Genomic DNA, 19,545 nt, shown 5'->3' on the forward strand with positions numbered 1-19,545 from the left:
GCGTTTGGACGCAGCACGCTGGTGGGAAGTCATGTGATCAACAACCTGAAGGCCTTAAAATACACCCCGCCCCCTCCCTTCTCCCCTGCCCCCACCCCCCCTAAGCCCCTCCCCCCCGTATCCCCCCGCCCACCAGCAACCCCCCAGACCCCCCTGGCTAGAGGTAATTAATCAATATTAGTAATGCATTTTCAGTTCATGTTTTGGGGAATTAACGTGGGCTTATGCATCCTTTGCATTGTGTTGAATAGAATCGTATCGTATGGCATTGTGTAGAATCAGATCGTTATCAAATCACATCGGGAATGTGGGTGAATCGTATCGCATTGTCTCGTCTGGGGCTTCAGTCTATCGTTAATGTATCGTTAATGTATTGTTAATGTATGGTTAATTTATCTGGGGCTTCAGTCTATCGTTAATGTATCATTCATTAATCTGGGGCTTCAGTCTATCGTTAATATATCGTTAATGTATCATTAATTAATCTACGGCTTTAGTCTATCGTTAATGTATCGTTAATGTATCATTAATTAATCTAGGGCTTCAGTCTATCGTTAATGTATCGTATCGCTGGCATTGTATCGAGGTGGAGATTCACAACCCTGATATTTACTAACCTGACTCCGCCAGATGGGGGCGGTATTGAGTTCACATAAAGTTCACAACACAGCCTTCATCTGGGCACGCTCAGAGATTGGAGTTTACACAGACCCACGGCCAGTCGAACCAATCAGCGGCAGCTACGGGCGGGATCTTGGCGAGACCGGGTGTGACGTCATTGAGAAGCGCCTGTTGCATTGTAGTTCTTTCACTATTCATCATGGCCGCTACCACCAACAACAACACTACAAGTTACGCAGCTACTATACGTCATGTAGACACGTCAATATGATTGGTTGGAGTTAACACGCCCAGACGGTGATAGACAGACGGTCCCATCCAATCACCTGCCAAGTATCTTGAAAAAAGGAACCGCCGTCTTGCAGCGGTTCGGCTACCGAGGTCCCAGATGGAAGTAGGTTGTGAAACAAATGTGTGAAGCAAGCTTCTTCCATCTGGCGGAGTCGGGTTAGATATTTACTGTATAACTATGTACTGAATTAATGCTGCACGTATTGATTCATTTTGAAGCTTTAATAGTTCATGTAGTGACAGGATTACAGTATTTAATTAGATCAGGGGTCTTCAACATTTTTCAGGCCAAGGACCCCTTAGCTGAGAGAGAGATGAAGCAGGGACCCCTTAGCTGAGAGAGAGATGAAGCAGGGACCCCTTAGCTGAGAGACAGATGAAGCAGGGACCCCCACTACATATTGTATAACATTGTGTTTCATAGATTTCATAGATATTGTCGTATATGATGAGGCATAAACTGCGTTTAGCAGGCTTGTAGTTGTAATGAAATGGAGGAGAAGAAGAGAGAGACGTCAACGTATCCAGGTTCCATGTTCATTTATTCAGCATTCATTCAAGTACAGCATCATAGAATCCAGGGCAGAGAGCCCTCTCCTGCAGCCCCTCTGGGCACAAGCATCCCAAACACCCATCTCACACAGTTCTTATAGTAGACCATTTACATATAAGGTATGTACTAAAGATAAGAGCAACGCAAACATAGGTACACAGGCTCAGCTGTTAGATTGACAGCTGTTGCTGCGTTAGAATTAGCACATTCACTGTGTCTGTTCTACAACACATTATTATTACTAGGTTTCTTAATATGTTTTGACTTGCACACTGTTCAGATACCACAATATCTTCATAGACTTGTTTGACAGACGCTGTGATTGATTGACAGACACATTGTTTGACAGACACTGTGATCACTGTTCATGTTTTTTGTTCTTTTGTTTTCACATAATCTTTTCTATGTTGGAGTCATGTTAATCACCTCTTAAAACCTCAATACGTAGTCAATTTGACTCTTTACTTGGTTTGCTCCTTTTCCCCTCTGCACCAAATCTCTTTGCCGAAAATAGCTGATCTACAAGCTCACAATGCGTCATGCTGCCACACGTTGTGAGCTTGTAGATCGCCTATTTTCTAATGTTCCTATCACACAAAGATTTGGCGGCCCCCCTGCAGTAACGGCGACGAGCCCCTTGGGGTCCCGGACCCCCTGTTGAAGACCTAGTGAACTAGTGAATAAGCATGAGAGATGTTTTTGGCCCAATAAGATGTCTGGGTTTTTCTGTCCTGTCCAGTAGGATTAATTGACATTTGTTCTGGGCCAATAGGACTTTCCCAGGAAGCAGGGGGGAGCAGTGCCACGGTCCCATTGACCAATCAGGACTTCCTGATTACCGTAGAGGAGGAAGTCCCGCCCACAGCACCAAGAAAAACCAAGGAAGACCCGGGGAAGAAGACAAGGGTACACGCACGCACGCACACACACACACGCACACACACACACACACACACACACACACACACACACACACACGTGCCCACACACACACACGCACACACACACACACACACGTGCCCACACACACATGCACGCACGCACGCACACATGCGCCCCCACACACACACACACACACACACACACACACACACACACACACACACACACACACACACAAACGCACGTACGAACACGCGCACGCACGCACACACACCCACACACACACACACACATGCGCACGCACACACAAACACACACACACACACACACACACACACACACACACACACACACACACACACACACACACACACACACAAAGACAAAAAGAGACATTAGCATTCAACTCATATTATGTTCATTGAATTCATCACAGCTGTGTGTGTGTATATCTGTGTGCGTGTGCGTGTGCGTGTGCGTTTGTGTGTGTGCGTGGGGGTGTGTGTGTGTGCGTGCGTGCGTGCTTGCTTGTGTATGTGCCAGGCGTCCAGGAAGACAGCCCTCCGCTCCACCAAGCGTAAGAGACGAACCATCGCTGATGAGAGTGGAGACAATGTTATAGACTGGTGGTCCAAATACTACGCCTCTGTGGACAGACAGGTAGGAGACAGACAGACAGACAGGTAGGAGACAGACCAGTAGGAGACAATGTTATAGACTGGTCGTCCAAGTACTACGCCTCTGTAGACAAACAGGTAGGAGACAGACAGGTAGGAGACAATGTTATAGACTGGTCGTCCAAGTACTACGCCTCTGTGGACAGACAGGTAGGAGACCGACAGACAGACAGGTAGGAGACAATGTTATAGACTGGTCTTGAGCCACCAGTTTTTGAAATACACCTTATATAATCATTTGTTTATGTGTGCGTGTGTGCGTGTGCGTGCGCACATGTGCGTTTTTTAGGCTAAGCAGAAAGAAGGTCAACCATTCCCCCAGATCTTTGATAAGGGTAAGAAAGCTTTTTATAAACTACAATATCCTCCTTGTTAATGTAACACTTAGTGTCCACAGCCACAGTCGAAGATATGGTTAAATGGTTAATGTACCACTAAAACATGTTCTCCCCGTGTCTCCTAGGGTAGATACCCTCACAAAAACATGTAGTAATCCTGGTCTCTATAGAGCGTGCCAACGTGTCGTCACCACGGGGGGGCGCGGCATAGTAGCGCAGACATGTTTGTTTTGGGCAATGTTAAGTCAACCTGGTTTATAACCCTCAAAGATGTCCGCTGCTACCAAAAGACACTTGTTGACGCCCCCTTCAGGATTTTTGGTATGCTCTATACTGCCTCCCCCTGGTCAGCCAGGGAGCCTGATGGAGGGGAAAGGAACTGGTTAGAATAACGTGTTCCTTTCACTCGCTACGTCCTACTGGGGAAACTCCCCCCTGTCAGGTGATAAGAAGCGGCTTGCTAGCTCTCATGCATTGAAGAGGCATGAGCTCGGCTCTAGGCTCTCCCTAGGTTGGCAGAGGGAGTGTAGCGCCCAGGATTACTTAGACAATTGGCACTGGGTGAAAAAATGGGTTACAAAATCGTTCGATAAAAACTTTAAGAAAAAAAAAAAAGAACCAATGCGGTACACATTGTTGTGCATCATTACAGTGTTTTATGGGGGAGCCTCTATTAGAACCAATGCGGTACACATTGTTGTGCATCGTTACAGTGTTTTATGGGGGAGCCTCTATTAGAACCAATACGGTACACATTGTTGTGCATCGTTGCAGTGTTTTATGGGGGAGCCTCTATTAGAATCAATGTGGTACACATTGTTGTGCATCGTTACAGTGTCTCCGTTCCAAAGCATGCTCAGCGCGGGAGTTGAGAGCCTGGGTAAGAAACTAACAGGTTTGTTGGATTCAGGGCTGCTTTTTTTTTAGGGTGTCAAGGCTTAGGGTGGCTTATTCTTATTATTATCTTATTATTATCTTATATCCTTAAATTTAGAGTAGCCAATTATCTTTTTTACGCCATTTTTCTCCCCAATTTAGTCGTTATGCCAGTTGATTCCTCCTCACACACATGTCTGTGTGTTGTCACTGCTGTTGTATCCTACTGACTCACCTGCCAGTGAGGAGCCCCCACCGGGAGGACGTAGAGCCTTTGTTCTATACTCCTCCCGCCCAACACTCCCCGCTGACAGGCCCCGCCCCCCCAGCCCATAGGAGTACATGCAGTGACACATGTTCCCCTCCTCCTCCTCCTCGCCCGGCCCCCTCCCCCGAACACACGCCAATTGTGTTTCGCATAGACGCCCCACAAAGATACACCACGGTGGATTCGAACCCACAACCTCCGTGGTGGTGGGCTGGGACTTTACCACTGCGCCACCCGAGCACTCAATATACCACCCTGAGTTGAATTCCTATGGCTAAGCGGCGCTATTAGAACTGGGCTTTGTCGAGCGGCTATACCATACATGGGCAACTGGCGGCCGGGGGCCACATGCGGCCCCCACCTTCACTTAATGCGGCCCACAGGTTGATATCAGAATACTGATATATTATTGATTTCAGCTGTTACAATTCCAAACATGCAAACATGACCCGCTTTAATTACTTCAGTCTATAGTAGCTTAATGACTAGTATTAACATTCTTTTTTATGTCCAATGTATTTGTATTTAAGTTCATAAAGTTAACATAAGTATAACTAAATGCATTTGAAATTAAATAAAAAATGCTACTTATCAGGATTCCAATTAAAAAATAGCCAAAAATAATTCAGGATTCCAATAAAAAAATTACAAAAATAGCTGATCTCAAGCTCAAAATGCGTCGCACTGCGATGCGTTTTGAGCTTGTAGATCGGCTATTTTTGCTACTTTTGTGTGATAGAATGGCGAAGTACGGCATTAATTTACGAAAAAAGTTAAAATACGGAGATAAGAGGTGTCTGCCCGACAGCAATGTGTCCCTCTGGAGTGAGTGTGGAAATATAGTGGCCCTCTGCATCATCAAAGCTGCATCACCCCTGGTCTATACGAACACAACTGGCCCGTGTGCGGGGTAGGGGAGCCGGGCGTGGAGGAGGGGGAGGAGGAGCAGGATAATTAAGGGGCGGCCATAGCTGAGTGGTTAGTGAGCCCGCCTAGGGGGCCAGAGGCCCTGGTTGCCCCAGGTACGATTCCAGGCCACGCCAGCATATGTGTCGATGAAATGAAATTTGTCCCTGAGCAAGACTCTTAACCCCTAATTGCTCACAGGCCCTCATTGGAAATAAGCCCGCAAGGACTTTCATGAACGTCCAGTTAAAAGGAATTATCCTTATCCTAATAGTCACCGCACATACTCCTACTCCTACAGAAATGTGTGTCGGGAGGAATTAAGTGGCATAAAGACTAAATTGGGGAGAAAAAGGGGTAAAAAAAACAAGCTTCTGTGCTCGTTATAGAGCACCGTAGTCTGACATCACTGCCGCTAGAGGGCGCTATCCCCCTGGGTCATAGACAGTTTTCTATAGAAATTAGATCAGTCATATAAGAACTGTGTTCCAAAAGTAAACAAATCAGCCCCACGATTTTACTCATAATGGATATGAACACAGTTCTTATAAGACGCAATCTACTGTAAGATTTCCCCTGCAGGGATTTTCAATAGACAACAATACTTACGTGACCCAGGGGCAGCGGGAGTAACGTCAGGACCTTGGTTCTCTATTATTGGCTGGATTTGTGTTGTTGCCTGATAACGTGAGTTTGTGTCGGATTCCGGGCAGGACATTTGGGAGCTTTTTGCTTTGCGTTGCTGGTGTTCTTGTGGCACAAACGGCATCCTTGGTAACAGAGGCTTTCATCGCACCGAGGCTGTCGCTTACTGAAAAGAGCCGATCTGTACGCTAACAGCACCTCATGCCTCCGTAAGCATTGTTACAGTTGCACATTAAAATGATGGAAAGTAATGTCTCACTGAACTACATTAAAGGTTAAGTAATGTCTCACTGAACTACGTTAAAGGTAAAGTAATGTCTCAGTGAACTACATTAAAGGTTAAGTAATGTCTCACTAAACTACATTAAACGTAGGGTAAGTGATGTTTGGTTAAAACAAAAAGTGTTTTGTTAAAAAGGTTAAAGTATACTACATTCTGATAGTAATCATTGCTACAGAGCGTTTGTTCGGTCACAGGGGTCTCTCCAGCTCTTTAGTAAACAGAATATAGTACATTTTCAGGTAGGTGACAACATTCAAGCCAATCAGGAGAGAGCACTGAAAATGCATTTTCTGTATAATAAAGAGCTGGCGAGACATGGGAGACTCCTTTTACTGAACAAACACTCTATAGCAAGTGAGTGTAGCATGAGTACTATCACAATATAGAGCTATTTAACACTTATTTTAACCAAAGTAAATCACTTACCCTACCTTTAATAGAAATAACATACATGTTCAGGGGGTTTGCAATTGTTCAGCCAATCAGGGGAGAGTACCCTCTCCCATTTATCAATTCCAATTTTGTCTGCTCATTTATTTGTGTCTTCCAATTTCGATGTTTTGATCTGTATCCTGTGCGAGTTCTCTCTCCTGATTGTATCCTGACCTTAAAATGCAATTTCTAAGAGCTGGAGAGACAGGGAGACTATCAGAATATAAAGCTATTTAATAATTAGTTTAACGTAAACATCACTTACCCTACCTTTAAATAGTTAAATAAATGTCCCAGGCTGGCTCACACAGAGTCATTTCGGGGGCTGTAATTGTTTAGTAGAGCAGAAAAACCTTGGTGGTTTTGTTTTCATCTAAAATGTGCAAAAGCCACATTAGCAATCCGGTAATATCAGGATACATTTCACTTAATTGTCAGAGCTTAACTCTGCATGTAAATATGACATAAAAGCATTAATGTGTAAGTAAGTGAAATCGAAAATATGTCCTGTTCTGCCAGCACTACGAGGGAGTTAGCCAAAATGTGTAGTTAGCTAATTTAATTACTTACCCACTGTTTGCAGCCGAACGTGGAAATGTCAGTGTTCCATTACTTAGAGATGGGAGTCGTGTTATTATTCCCTTAATTTCCGTGTCATGTACATCCTAAAGAAACAATTATTAACCACGTTATCGTGTTATAATTACTGTATTTTATAACAACATAATATGGTGTCTTCGTCGCTCGTTTTGGAGAGGGGATCAGTTCCGCACATTTCTTCTTTGTTGGTGTGAAAAGTTGACTTCCGGTCTGAGATTACGTTATGACGTAGGCGTCTGTGACTGGCTTTGGCTGATGTGACGTATGACCGATCTACAAGCTCACAACGTGTCGCACAGCGACGCGTTGTTCTTTCTTTCTTCCTTTGTGTTTACGTCGTTAGTTTGACGTTGTTGTTTCGTCACTTCCTGTTGCAGTCAGCAGCGCGTCAGACGGAGAGAAGAAGAAGAAGCAGAAAGGAAAAGGAAGTCAGGAGCCGAGCCCGGTGGTCCCGCCCTCTAAACTAGCCACACTACAGGTTCTGTTTATATAATGTACTATATTTACTATAATGTATCATATAATAATATATATAAATGGTGCATTTATATATAAATACAAAAATATATATAAACGAGATCGTGGATACAAGCGGCCGAAATGAGTTTTCTCAGACGGGTAGCCGGCCTCTCTCTTAGAGATAGGCTGAGAAGTTCAGTGATCTGTGAGAGACTCGGAGTAAAACCGCTGCTCCTTGACTTGGATGCCACAAATCAGGCATTACGAAGCCATCAAGGCCACCAAAATAACAATTGACTAAATCAACTGTAGATTTAGTCAACTAAAACTAGGCTAAAACTAAGACATTATAGATGACTGAAATATGACTAAAATGAAAAGGAATTTTATTCAAAAGACTATGACTAAAACTAAATAAAAACATTCTCTTAACATGAACACTGGTTTAAGTGATTGATTAATATTCATCTATTAGTTTGTGTATTGACTGTTTGATCAGCTGTACCTGGGTGGGTGAATATTGATCTATTAGTTTGTGTATATTGATCTAATAGTTTGTGTATATTGATCTAATAGTTTGTGTATATTGATCTATTAGTTTCTGTATATTGATCTAATAGTTTGTGTATATTGATCTATTGGTTTGTGTATATTGATCTATTAGTTTGTGTATATTGATCTATTGGTTTGTGTATATTTATCTATTGGTTTGTGTATATTGATCTAATAGTTTGTGTATATTGATCTATTGGTTTGTGTATATTGATCTATTAGTTTGTGTATATTGATCTATTGGTTTGTGTATATTGATCTATTAGTTTGTGTATATTGATCTATTAGTTTGTGTATATTGATCTAATAGTTTGTGTATATTGACCTATTAGTTTGTGTATATTGATCTATTAGTTTGTGTATATTGATCTATTGGTTTGTGTATATTGATCTATTGGTTTGTGTATTGACTGTTTGATCAGCTGTATGACAAGGAACTGGAGGCAGAGTTCGGTCCATTCGACGACTGGGTCAGAACCTACGAGCTGTTCAGAGGGAAAGCCACCGACGAGGACGGAGGTCCAGTGGACGAGAGGTTTGTTGGCAAGTTCAAGGTGAGACACACGCACACACACACACACACACACACACACACACACACACACACACACACACACACACACACACACACACACACACACACACACACACACACACACACACACAGCGATGTAAAGTAACTAAGTGCATTTACTCAAGTACTGTACTTATCTCTTTAACTGCCAGAGTAATAGTGTAATAGAGTGACGCTATACTGCCAGCGAAACGAGCGAATTTGCTGACCTTTGAAAAATCATGGAATATCATCCGTGATCGCTGTCTTCACGGAGATCGCCTCATTACACGCACGGGGGTCATGGGAGTCTCTGAAAAAATAATTATCCGCTCGCGGTAATCCATTGCACGGCTGTGGCCAGTTGAATGTGGCTTGTTTTTGCCATAAAGCAACAGGAACGGAGATGAAGCCATTTTCCCACAGGAAATAAACAGGAAGTAAACATTTTTTTAAATGACGCCAATTCCGGGTTTGTCGTCATCTGGCAGTGAAAGCATCATTCATAGGTTAGCGAACAGCGCCATCTGGTGGAAAACCACTGTAAACACAATTCTGATCAAACTGTCCGTGGCAGAATCCGCAGGCAAAGAGTTAAGTACAATTTTGAGTTATAATTATTTATTTATGTTACTTTAGTGGAGTATTTCCCACTTTTTACTTCTACTCCACTAGATCTCTAATGAAAATAAGATACGTTTTACTCCACTATAATTCATTGAAAACTTTAGTTACTAGTTACTGTCGTATATGGTCCATCGATCAGACAAGAAAAACACTATTCCATAACTATTCCCTAAGTGCAAGAAGAACAAGGATCCAGTTTGAAGGAGGGTTTGTCCACAGAAATATTTATTTCCATAGACGTGACACCTGCGTTGCCAATCCACAGAGTGTACCTGAATCACCAAAACATCACACTTTCCGCGGGTAGTTTACTGATGTGTGGGAAACTTCCTGCGGGGGGACCGGAAGTAGAAAGTAGCGGCTCAGTGTGTTTACATTTGCCAGCAGAACGTAGCTCGTTCGCAACGGGCCTTTTGCATGTAGTTGAAGCGCAAGGGGGCGGGGGGGCGGTGCATGGGGAGAGAGTCAGCGCACTGAAGTCAAGGCACACTACAGACTACTGTGTTGTTGACAGACAACGGATGCACGCTTATTATGAGAAACAACACAAATAAAACATGGCAAAACAGTTGCGTGCATTAGTGCAAGATGAGGGTAAAGGAAACATTCAGTCTAAATGTCCAGTAATTCGCACGCGAAAAGGAAACATTAATGTCCAGTTTGCTAATCCACAACTACTGTGCCAGATAATCACCAAGAGAGTTAAAAAAGAAAACACGTTTCAGTCATTCAGTCCGACTTCACTGTAGCCTATAGTAGCCTTTTCATAAATTATATTTGTATTAGGCTGTCCTAAGAGTTTATAATATTTAGAGAAATGTAAGGTTTCAAATACAAAAGTATTGGTAGTAGTTGCTGGACATTTAGACTGAATGTTTCATTTATCCTCATCTTGCGCTAATGCACGCAACTGTTTTGCCAGGTTTTATTTGTGTTGTTTCTCATAAGCGTGCATCCGTTGTCCGTCAACAACACAGTAGTCTGTGCCTTGACTTCAGTGCGCTGACTCTCTCCCCCCCCGCCCCCCGCCCCCTTGCGCTTCAACTACATGCAAAAGGCCCGTTCGCAGTACAGCTACGTTCTGCTGGCAAATGTAAGCACACTGAGCCGCTACTTCCTGCTTTCGGTCCGTCCGCAGGATGTTTCCCACACAGGATTTTTGCTCCAGTAAATTCCCGCGGAAACAGGTGGATACAGACAGACATTTGACATAGGACCTCCTCCCAGTCCTCCTTCTTGACCACTCACAAACAAGCTTTTAGAAACAAAAGGCTTCTTGGCCAGCCTTTCTCAGTCATCACAAGGAATTAGCATCCGCCTATTTTTAAACATGTGACAATTTACTTTAACCCTTATCTATAAAACTATACTTTTACACAAGCTCATATTATGAAATCTTTGTTTAACATCTTATTAGCTTCAAATTAAGTCCACACACATTATACATTCACAATTGCAAACAGCAGTTAGAAATACAATGAGTCAACAAAGTTGCAGTTACTTTAAGACTGAATATTTTCCTTAAATTACATTTCTCTTTGTTAACAACACAAGTCATAGTTATCAAGACTTTAATCATTTTAACTACACACTGCAGACCTAAGACTGAAGAATAATAAAAGTGTATATATTTTACTGTCATCTTGACCTGGCTTCCAACCATTCACTACACATTTCCTGTCTGTAGCTGATCGGCCCAGGAAGGAACAATGATTACTCTGATTAGTTTAAATGAATACAAAAGACTTCTTCTGATAATCAAGACAAGACAGAGGGTGTCAATGCCTCTGAACCAAGGAACAAAGGGTTTATCAGAATGACTGTTGTGCCTCTCACCTCTTACCTGGACTCTACAAAGGCCAGGAACTCTGAACTGATTGCATTACAGCTGAGCCCACACTAAGTTGGGTGAAATCTCTCTCTGGCTTACTTTATTTGACCAAAGGTCAAACTCAGTTCCAAAGTATTTTACCAATTAAATGGAATATCATGGAAATATGCTTGAAATGATACTTTTAGTCCTGGATATACCATATTACTTTTTAGATTTAGATTTGCATAGATCAACCACTTAAAGGGGTAGTTCACCCAAATAAATGTTTATTTTCTATGGATTAGTCACCCCATGGAGACTTGAATTCATGGATATTTTTTAGTTTTTGTCTCATTCCTAAGACAATAATTTGATGACCGGCAGCGGTTCCGGTAGGAGACACAAAGAGTCTCCTTTGTGTCTCCTACCGGAACCGCTGCCTACCGGTCCGCTGGTCATCAAATTATTGTCTTAGGAATGCGACAAAAACTAAAAAATATACGTGAATTCAAGTCTCCATGGGGTGACTAATCCATAGAAAATAATACTTTTGGGGGTGAACTATCCCTTTACGGCACACATGGGCAACATACGGCCCGGGGGCCTTTGACCATCTCAATCCGGCCCGCCAAGTCCTCAAAGAAAAACAAAATGACCCCCCCCCCCCCCCCCCCCCCAAATCTATATTCTGAAAGGCTGCCATGTTAATGGTTTTGAGACAAATTAATTTAACTCGACTCCATTTAATAGTAATTCATATTTTCCATTTGAGTACTATACCTGCATTCCTCCTTCCGTATGTACTCAAATGTTTTATGTTTATAATGTAACAGTGAAACAGTCAACCTCCATATTTCCATATTTATAACATAATGCAATGTGTTTGATCAGTGACCTATGGAGTGGTGCATATCAGATAAGATCCTGTATAAATGTATAGGTTCATTTGAAAGTTGATACAGCATTGACGTGGATTGTTTTATGTAAGTCATATTTTTATTGTAATGCCAGAGTACACCAGAGTGATACAGTAAAGTACAGCTGTAAATACTAAATACTAAAATAATAATAATAATCTTGAAAGCAAGGACCTTCTCATTGTAAAGTAGTCTGGCATGTCTACCAATTTCATGCAGTTTTAACATAATTGAGCATCAATTCAAATGTACAATGTGTGGCCCTTCACTCACTTTATCGAAGTCAGTATGGCCCTCTGGAAATAAATACTGCCCACCCCTGACTTAAAGGGGTGGTGCTATGGTTTTGCACTTTTTCAGTTTTTCATGTGTCTATGAGGTTGATAGAACTTCATTAAGCCCCCTGGTGGTGTTTTTATGGTGTTTTATGTCTTCTCTGACTATTTTGAGTTTCTACCTGGAGGCTGAAACCTTGAGGGACAAACGTGCCAATAGAGAAACAGCGCTTTAGTGACATAGTAAAGACATACCCTCCCCCTCATTATCATAACACAACAGGTGTGGGCATGAGGAGGAGGAGGGACTAGGACAGGTGGGTGGTGCTAAGGTGGTGGAGGAGGTGCTAGGTGAGAACCAGGTATACTTAATGAACTGGAGGCGTGTCCACATAAAAACATAATTTTAACAATTTCTGTACACTTTTTTGAAAAAAATCTTCCTCCTAGTATAACCATAATACCTGATGATTATGTTTTAGGGGGGGGGGGGGAATCACTGAAAATCACGGCACCCCGTCTTTAAGGTCTATAGATATTTCGGCTATTTGAAAATAGCACATCTACGAGCTCACAACGCGTCGCGAGGCTACCCGTTGTGAGCTTGTAGATCTGCTATTTACAAAAAAGATATTTACATTAAAAAAAAACTTGGAAAAATTGGACATTCTGAGTACTTTTACGTTTGGTACTTTAACTCATTCACTGCCAGAGTAAGTAAATAAATAAATCAGCCACTGCCAGCGTGTTTGAGCATTTTTACTAACCTTTAAAGAGACAGAATATTTCGCTCCAGGACGATCAACACACAGAGTGTCACAAAAGACGGAGGAGTGTCTCTGTTTCCATCGGAGAAGAAAAAGCGTGTCACCGCGACCCTCAGTTTTTTTGTGATTGGCTGTTGAATATAACTTGTTTTCGCCAAAAACGCAGAAAAAAACAAGGAAGCAGAGAATTTTTTTTTCCTAAATCCTCAAACATTAGATGGGACGGGGCTGGGTTTGTTGTGATCACGTTATCTCCGGGTCTACTGTTCTGGTCTACTGTTCTCCATAAGTCATAGGATCACTCATAGGTTGGCGAACAGCGCCATCTAAACACTCAAAACACCAAAACACGTCAAACACGCCATTGGTGGTGAATGAGTTAAGTATATTTTGATGCCAATACTTTTGTACTTGTGCGTGCGTGCGTGCGTGCGTGCGTGCGTGCGTGCGTGCGTGCGTGTGTGCCTGCGTTTGTGTGTGTGTCAGGGGCGGTTCTGTCTCTATAAGCTGAATGAGGATGACGATGATGCTGAGCAGGATGAAGGCCAACAGTTGAAAGTCAACAGAGGGATTCCTCTCAATGTGGCGACCAGGGTGTTGGTCAGAGTCTACATAGTGTCTGTAGGTCTGCCTGTCTGTCTGTCTGTCTGTCTGTCTGTCTGTCTGTCTGTCTGTCTGTCTGTCTGTGAGTCTGTCTGTCTATCTGTCTGTCTGTCTGTCGGTGCGTTCACACGGGCAGATTAAAAGATACAAAGATACAAAAATACACAGCATATTTGTCGCTTTGTATCTGTGTTGCTCAACCCGGTCGCGGACGTCATCAAACGTGCGTCACATTATTAAAATAGCAGATCTACAAGGTTACTACGCGTCACATTATTAAAATATCAGATCTACAAGGTTACTACGCGTCACATTATTAAAATAGCAGATCTACAAGGTTACTACACGTCACATTATTAAAATAGCAGATCTACAAGGTTACTACGCGTCACTTTGTGACTTAGTATACCTGTAGATCTGCTATTTTAATAAAGTATTTTTTTATTATATACGTGTCAGTAATTTCTTTGTAAACTTAAAGGAGGAGTTCACCCCAAAAATGACTTATTTTCTACCAATTGCACACCCCATGAAGCCTTGAATTCATGGATTTATTTTAGTTTTTGTGGCATTCCTAAGCCAATAATTTGATGACGGGTGTGTATCCGGTAGGAGACACAAATAATCTACTTTGTGTCTCCTACCGGATACATTAGCCGGTAGGAGACGGGAATCAAATTATTGGCTTAGGAATGCCACAAAAACTAAAATAAATCCATGAATTCAAGGCTTCATGGGGTGTGCAATTGATAGAAAATAAGTCATTTTTTGGGTGAACTACTCCTTTAAGTTATTTGTCATATCTGCCCTGTGCAGCTTTTACATTTATTATAATAAAATAAAATGTAATGCATAATTATGTTCAATGTTCAACGCCAAAAACACAATGAAATCCTTAAACGCAATTATTTGTGTGACAATTAATTCAACTTAAATGTTGTAACAGTGACAGCTCCTATATATGTGGTGTTATATTTATGTATAATGTGGTATAATGTATGTGCATGTGTTTTTTTAATGTATTTATATTTATTTATGTATATATTTATACATTGATATGTGTGTATGTGTGTGGTATTTATACACACATTTATTCATATATTTAAACATGAATATTTTTGTTTTAATGTATGTATTTATACATTAATGTGTGTTTGTGTGTGGTATTTATTCATGTATTTATACATTAATATGTGTGTATGTGTGTGGTATTTATTCATATATTTATACATTAATATGTGTGTATGTGTGTGGTATTTATTCATGTATTTATAAGGCGTCCAACCTGCACCCTGCGGACCCCGATGGGAAGGCGGACCCCTACGTGTGTCTGCGTCTGGGGAAGACCGAGATCAAAGACCGAGACAATTACATCCCTAAACAACTCAACCCTGTGTTTGGAAGGTATCTGTCTGTCTGTCTGTCTGTCTCTCTGTCTGTCTTGATTGTGGGAGATGGCACCAGTGTGTGTGGCCTGCCGTCTGTCCCTCTCAGCTGTGTTTGTGTCTGTGCTGTTCCTGACACTTGTCATTGGAAACATTGATTGTCTCCGCCAGGCCAAAAGGCATGGCGAGCGTATGTTTTTTCCATTCTGGTTTATGATCGCCAAGCACTGTTAAATATCCGACTTAACACCGCTCCTTTGGTGAGGTTTAAGCTGGGAGAACCGCATTTCCTCCCACCGCTGCTTTCAGACATACCGCCGCATCTGCTTCATGCTGACACTTTTCTCCCCCGGAAAAGACGCTACAGACGCCGCGGTAAGCGCAGCGGCCTCCTGGTCAAGCTGAAAGCCTACCTGGCGTTGTCCCCTGGATCGAGGCGCTCTCACCGCGGCTCTTCGGGGAGGGGTCGGCTTTGTACGGCCACGCTGCTACCTGGCGATCGCTGGATCCTGCTGACAGCTGGCTGATACCTGCCACGGGCACAGATGTGGAGTTTGTGCTCCCCCGCCCCTACTCACCTCGCCTCTGCTGGTGTGGAATAAACCTCGCCAGCCTTCGTCCACTGGAACGGGCGCCCCCGCCTCCCACAGCGACAGTAAATGCCCCGGCTCCTAAGAAGTGTACCTTGGTAAATACTAGATCGCTAAGGTATAAGACGGCTTTCCTGAAGGATTTCTTCACCAAAAATTGATTCGATTTTCTTTTCCTGACTGAAACCTGGCTTCATGTTGGTGAGTCTTCCGCCTTTTCGGAGCTGCTACCGCCGGATTTTCATATTTTAGCTCACCTCGGTCAAGCCGAGAGGGAGGTGTAGCTATTGTTTTTAAAAACAGTCTTCTCTGCAAACAATTGTCAGTGGTCTCATACTCCTCGTTTGGACTAAACCTGTTTGAGCTGGGTCGCTCAGACCCTGTACTGTTTGTAGTGATCTACCGCCCGCCCCAATACAACCGAAACTTTTTAACTGACTTCTTGGCTGGGTTTATGCCCAATATGGGCGTGTGCTGGTAACGGGTGACATAAACATTCACGTGGACCGTCCTGCTAATCCCCTGCCCAGAGACTTTTTGAACATTGTTGATGCTTTTTGTCTTGTACTGCATGCGACGGGCCCCACCCACGAGCGTGGGCACACGCTTGATCTGGTTTTATATTCTGGTCTACCTGATTTTAATGTTTGAGTGGGTGATCCTATATGTATATCTGATCACATGCCGTTGCTCTTTAACATCTCGCTCCCCTATCAGAGCACTAAACCGCTCGCCCCGGCCCGCGCTGTATGATTAACCCCTCCACTGCCGAGCGGTTCTCGACTGCTTTTCAGAATTTTCAATCTGACCCTGGGTCCTGTGTTCATCTGAATACAGAGGACTTGACCTCATCCTTTCTCTCCACCTGCAATAGCGCTCTTAACACCGTAGCTCCACTAAAAGCCATGTGTCCTTAACACATTCGGTGCCAGAATTGTATAATAACAGATTACGTTCGGTGCCAGAAATCTCACCGTTGAGCTGCGTGGCGCTGTTTAAGCTGTAGACTCCACGACGTGCATTCCATGTGAAACAAAGCATGCGTGCATTTTGCACGATGGTCCTGGCTAACGCCTGGAACGATAACATCTTTCATGCGGGTCACAATGGCGCAGCGATCGCGCATACAAAATGAGTCGTTTTATAGGGGTTTTAGAGAAGGAGATAGAACGGAAGCGGATGGGGAGCCATGTTTTTTGGCACGGTGATCTATAAGGCCCTTCCTTCTCATAATCACCGTGGGTGATTCCAGAGCTGCTCCAGCCCCTCCCTTTTTTTTCTGATATAATTTCAAATAACTGCCACAAACCCCTTGTTCTGTTCAAGACAATTAACTCCATTCTGGTAACTCCACAATCCACCAGCATGGATGCTTCACCAGAAGTGTGTGAACAATTTTTGCATTTCTTCATTGATAAGATTGTCTCTATTAGAGCTCAGATTGTAATGCCCTCTTTTGATACCTCCATAACTGTCACCTGCTCTGCTGCCTTCAATGAGTTCGAACCTGTGTCACCTTCCCACCTTGAAAAAATTGTAGATCTGCTATTTTCAAAATATACGAGCGCTTTTGGAAGGCCATTTTCGGGGCTCGGGACAGTGAGGTCTACAAACTTACAGTGGCTTGTCCTATGGTATGGAGTTATGTCACAGAGTTATGTAGGCTACAACCTGGCTGGGTTAAGGATATAAACCCGACGCTCCAATCTCTTATTAACGTGGCGGCACGGGATCACTGCAGCCTGCCCGAGTCTCATGGGGAATAGCCTACATGACTGCTTTAGTGTAACTTGAACGCACACTGCTCGGTATGGGGTAAACAAGACCAGGAGACCTGGGGCCTGTTCCTCAAAAGGTGAATTAAATAAGCCTGGCCTTAAGTCAAATCCAGGCTTGACAAAGTCGGGTCTGTATAGCCTGGTTTATTCGGTTCCTGGAACGCCAAGCCAGGCTGAAAAGGAGCGACTTTGTCGAGCTAGACCTTGTCAAGCTAGGCTGTGTCGAGCCAGGATAATGAAGCCAGGCTTCACGTATTTCTATAGAAGACCATGAAAGTCGATAGCAGAATCCTTGAACTTGACCAATCACGGAGTCCAAAACCAGAGCAGCGTTCTTCTCTGTGGCTGAACAGCAGCACTGCAGCAGCTCATGAAATCATACAAGGAAGTAAAATGTATTTAAGCAAGAAAGGAAACGCAACCGCAATAAATAGATCCAGGGAGAAAGCGTGGCAAAGTATTGCAAGCACACACAGAGTGTGTGTGTGTGTGTGTGTGTGTGTGTGTGTGTGTGTGTGTGTGTGTGTGCGTGTGTTTGAGACGGACGGGCAACGGGACGGACGGGACGGGACGGACGGACAGGGGGGGGGGGGGGGGGTGTACTGCGACGGGGGCCGCAACGGGACGGGACGGGGACGGGACGGGGACGGGACGGGACGGGACGGGGGGGTGGGGGGGGGGGGGACAGTTGACCGCGACAGGGGTCGTGCCCGTGACAGGATGAGCGGGGGGGACGGGACGAGACACGCAATAACCCCACATTTGCAAGACCACTTTGGTAGAGGTTTGGGTTGTGTAGTTACCTTGCCATCATGATGTAACTCCAAAGGTGGACAAGAAATAAAAAATCATTTCTCCATTGACTAGAAATTGATAATTTAAAATATGCTCCTCATTGACTTACAAAGAGGCTCCTTTAAACCCGTAACTAATAATTTATATATATATATATATGTGTATGTGTCAGACATTTTTTATAATATTAAAAAAAAAAGTAATATATTATCAAACATCTAACAACAATATGAACTATAGTGTTAACAGAGTGACAATGACATATCACATGAGTCATTGTGAAACAATTATGATTCATGGTCACACACTATTTCAGTAATATAATTAAATTGATTATATTCTTATTGTATTGATTTCATTTTATTTGAATGCAGGGTCATTCAAATGAGTCCATATACAAACACACGTGTTGAATTAACTGTGGAAAAACTTGAAGAACAAAGGCACTGGATTAAGTAAGCTTGGCTGTTAGCCTGCTCCTGACCAGGCTAACTTCACAGCTAAGTTGCCATGGTAACTAAACTAGGCTTGCTTCAATTCTCTTATGTGGAATCGGATAAGGCTAAACTTAGCCAGGGTGAACTGGCTAAACTAATCTTCAAGATAATTCAGCTTTTGTGGAACCGATTCAGCTCTAATCCTGGCTAAATTAAGCCAGGATAGGTGCTAAAGCCAGGCTTTAGCTCTAATTCACCTTTTGAGGAACAGGCCCCTGGTTCTGCCAGACCCTAAATGAAGTCCTAGTATGTAACACACCTACAAACCACTTTATAACTGAAGTTCATGATGTCATGAATAGTTTGTGACGAAAGGGGACGTCACAAACTTTTTTTTGGCTGGGGCCGGAGGACAAATGGCCCCTGCCCATGTATGGACGAAACAGGTACAAAGCCTCATGTAAGCCCGACCCCTTGGGTCTGGCAATAAATATACAAGCGTATTCCATTCATGGCGATGTGATTAGTATCATGATATTACATGAAAGACACAGTTGGGCGTGTGTGTGTGTGTGTGTGCGTGTATGTGTATGTGTATGTGTATGTGTATGTGTATGTGTGT

General features: G+C 43.2%; 1 protein-coding gene across 1 annotated transcript in view; it reads left to right on the top strand.

The window, feature by feature from the left end:
* fer1l6 (fer-1 like family member 6) overlaps positions 1–19,545 on the top strand; it is a 93,685-nt gene that overhangs the window by 59,313 nt on the left and 14,827 nt on the right. Inside the window, 9 exon segments of the mRNA XM_080456464.1 lie at positions 1–163; positions 2,238–2,371; positions 2,891–3,007; positions 3,314–3,359; positions 4,198–4,242; positions 7,750–7,850; positions 8,806–8,937; positions 13,822–13,956; positions 15,215–15,342. The exon segment at positions 1–163 is cut by the window's left edge and continues 60 nt beyond it. Of these exon segments, the coding sequence (XP_080312590.1) occupies positions 1–163; positions 2,238–2,371; positions 2,891–3,007; positions 3,314–3,359; positions 4,198–4,242; positions 7,750–7,850; positions 8,806–8,937; positions 13,822–13,956; positions 15,215–15,342 (1,001 nt within the window).

This window comes from Gymnoscopelus braueri (assembly GCF_963280865.1).
Source record: "Gymnoscopelus braueri genome assembly, chromosome: 18".
NCBI lineage: Eukaryota > Metazoa > Chordata > Actinopteri > Myctophiformes > Myctophidae > Gymnoscopelus > Gymnoscopelus braueri.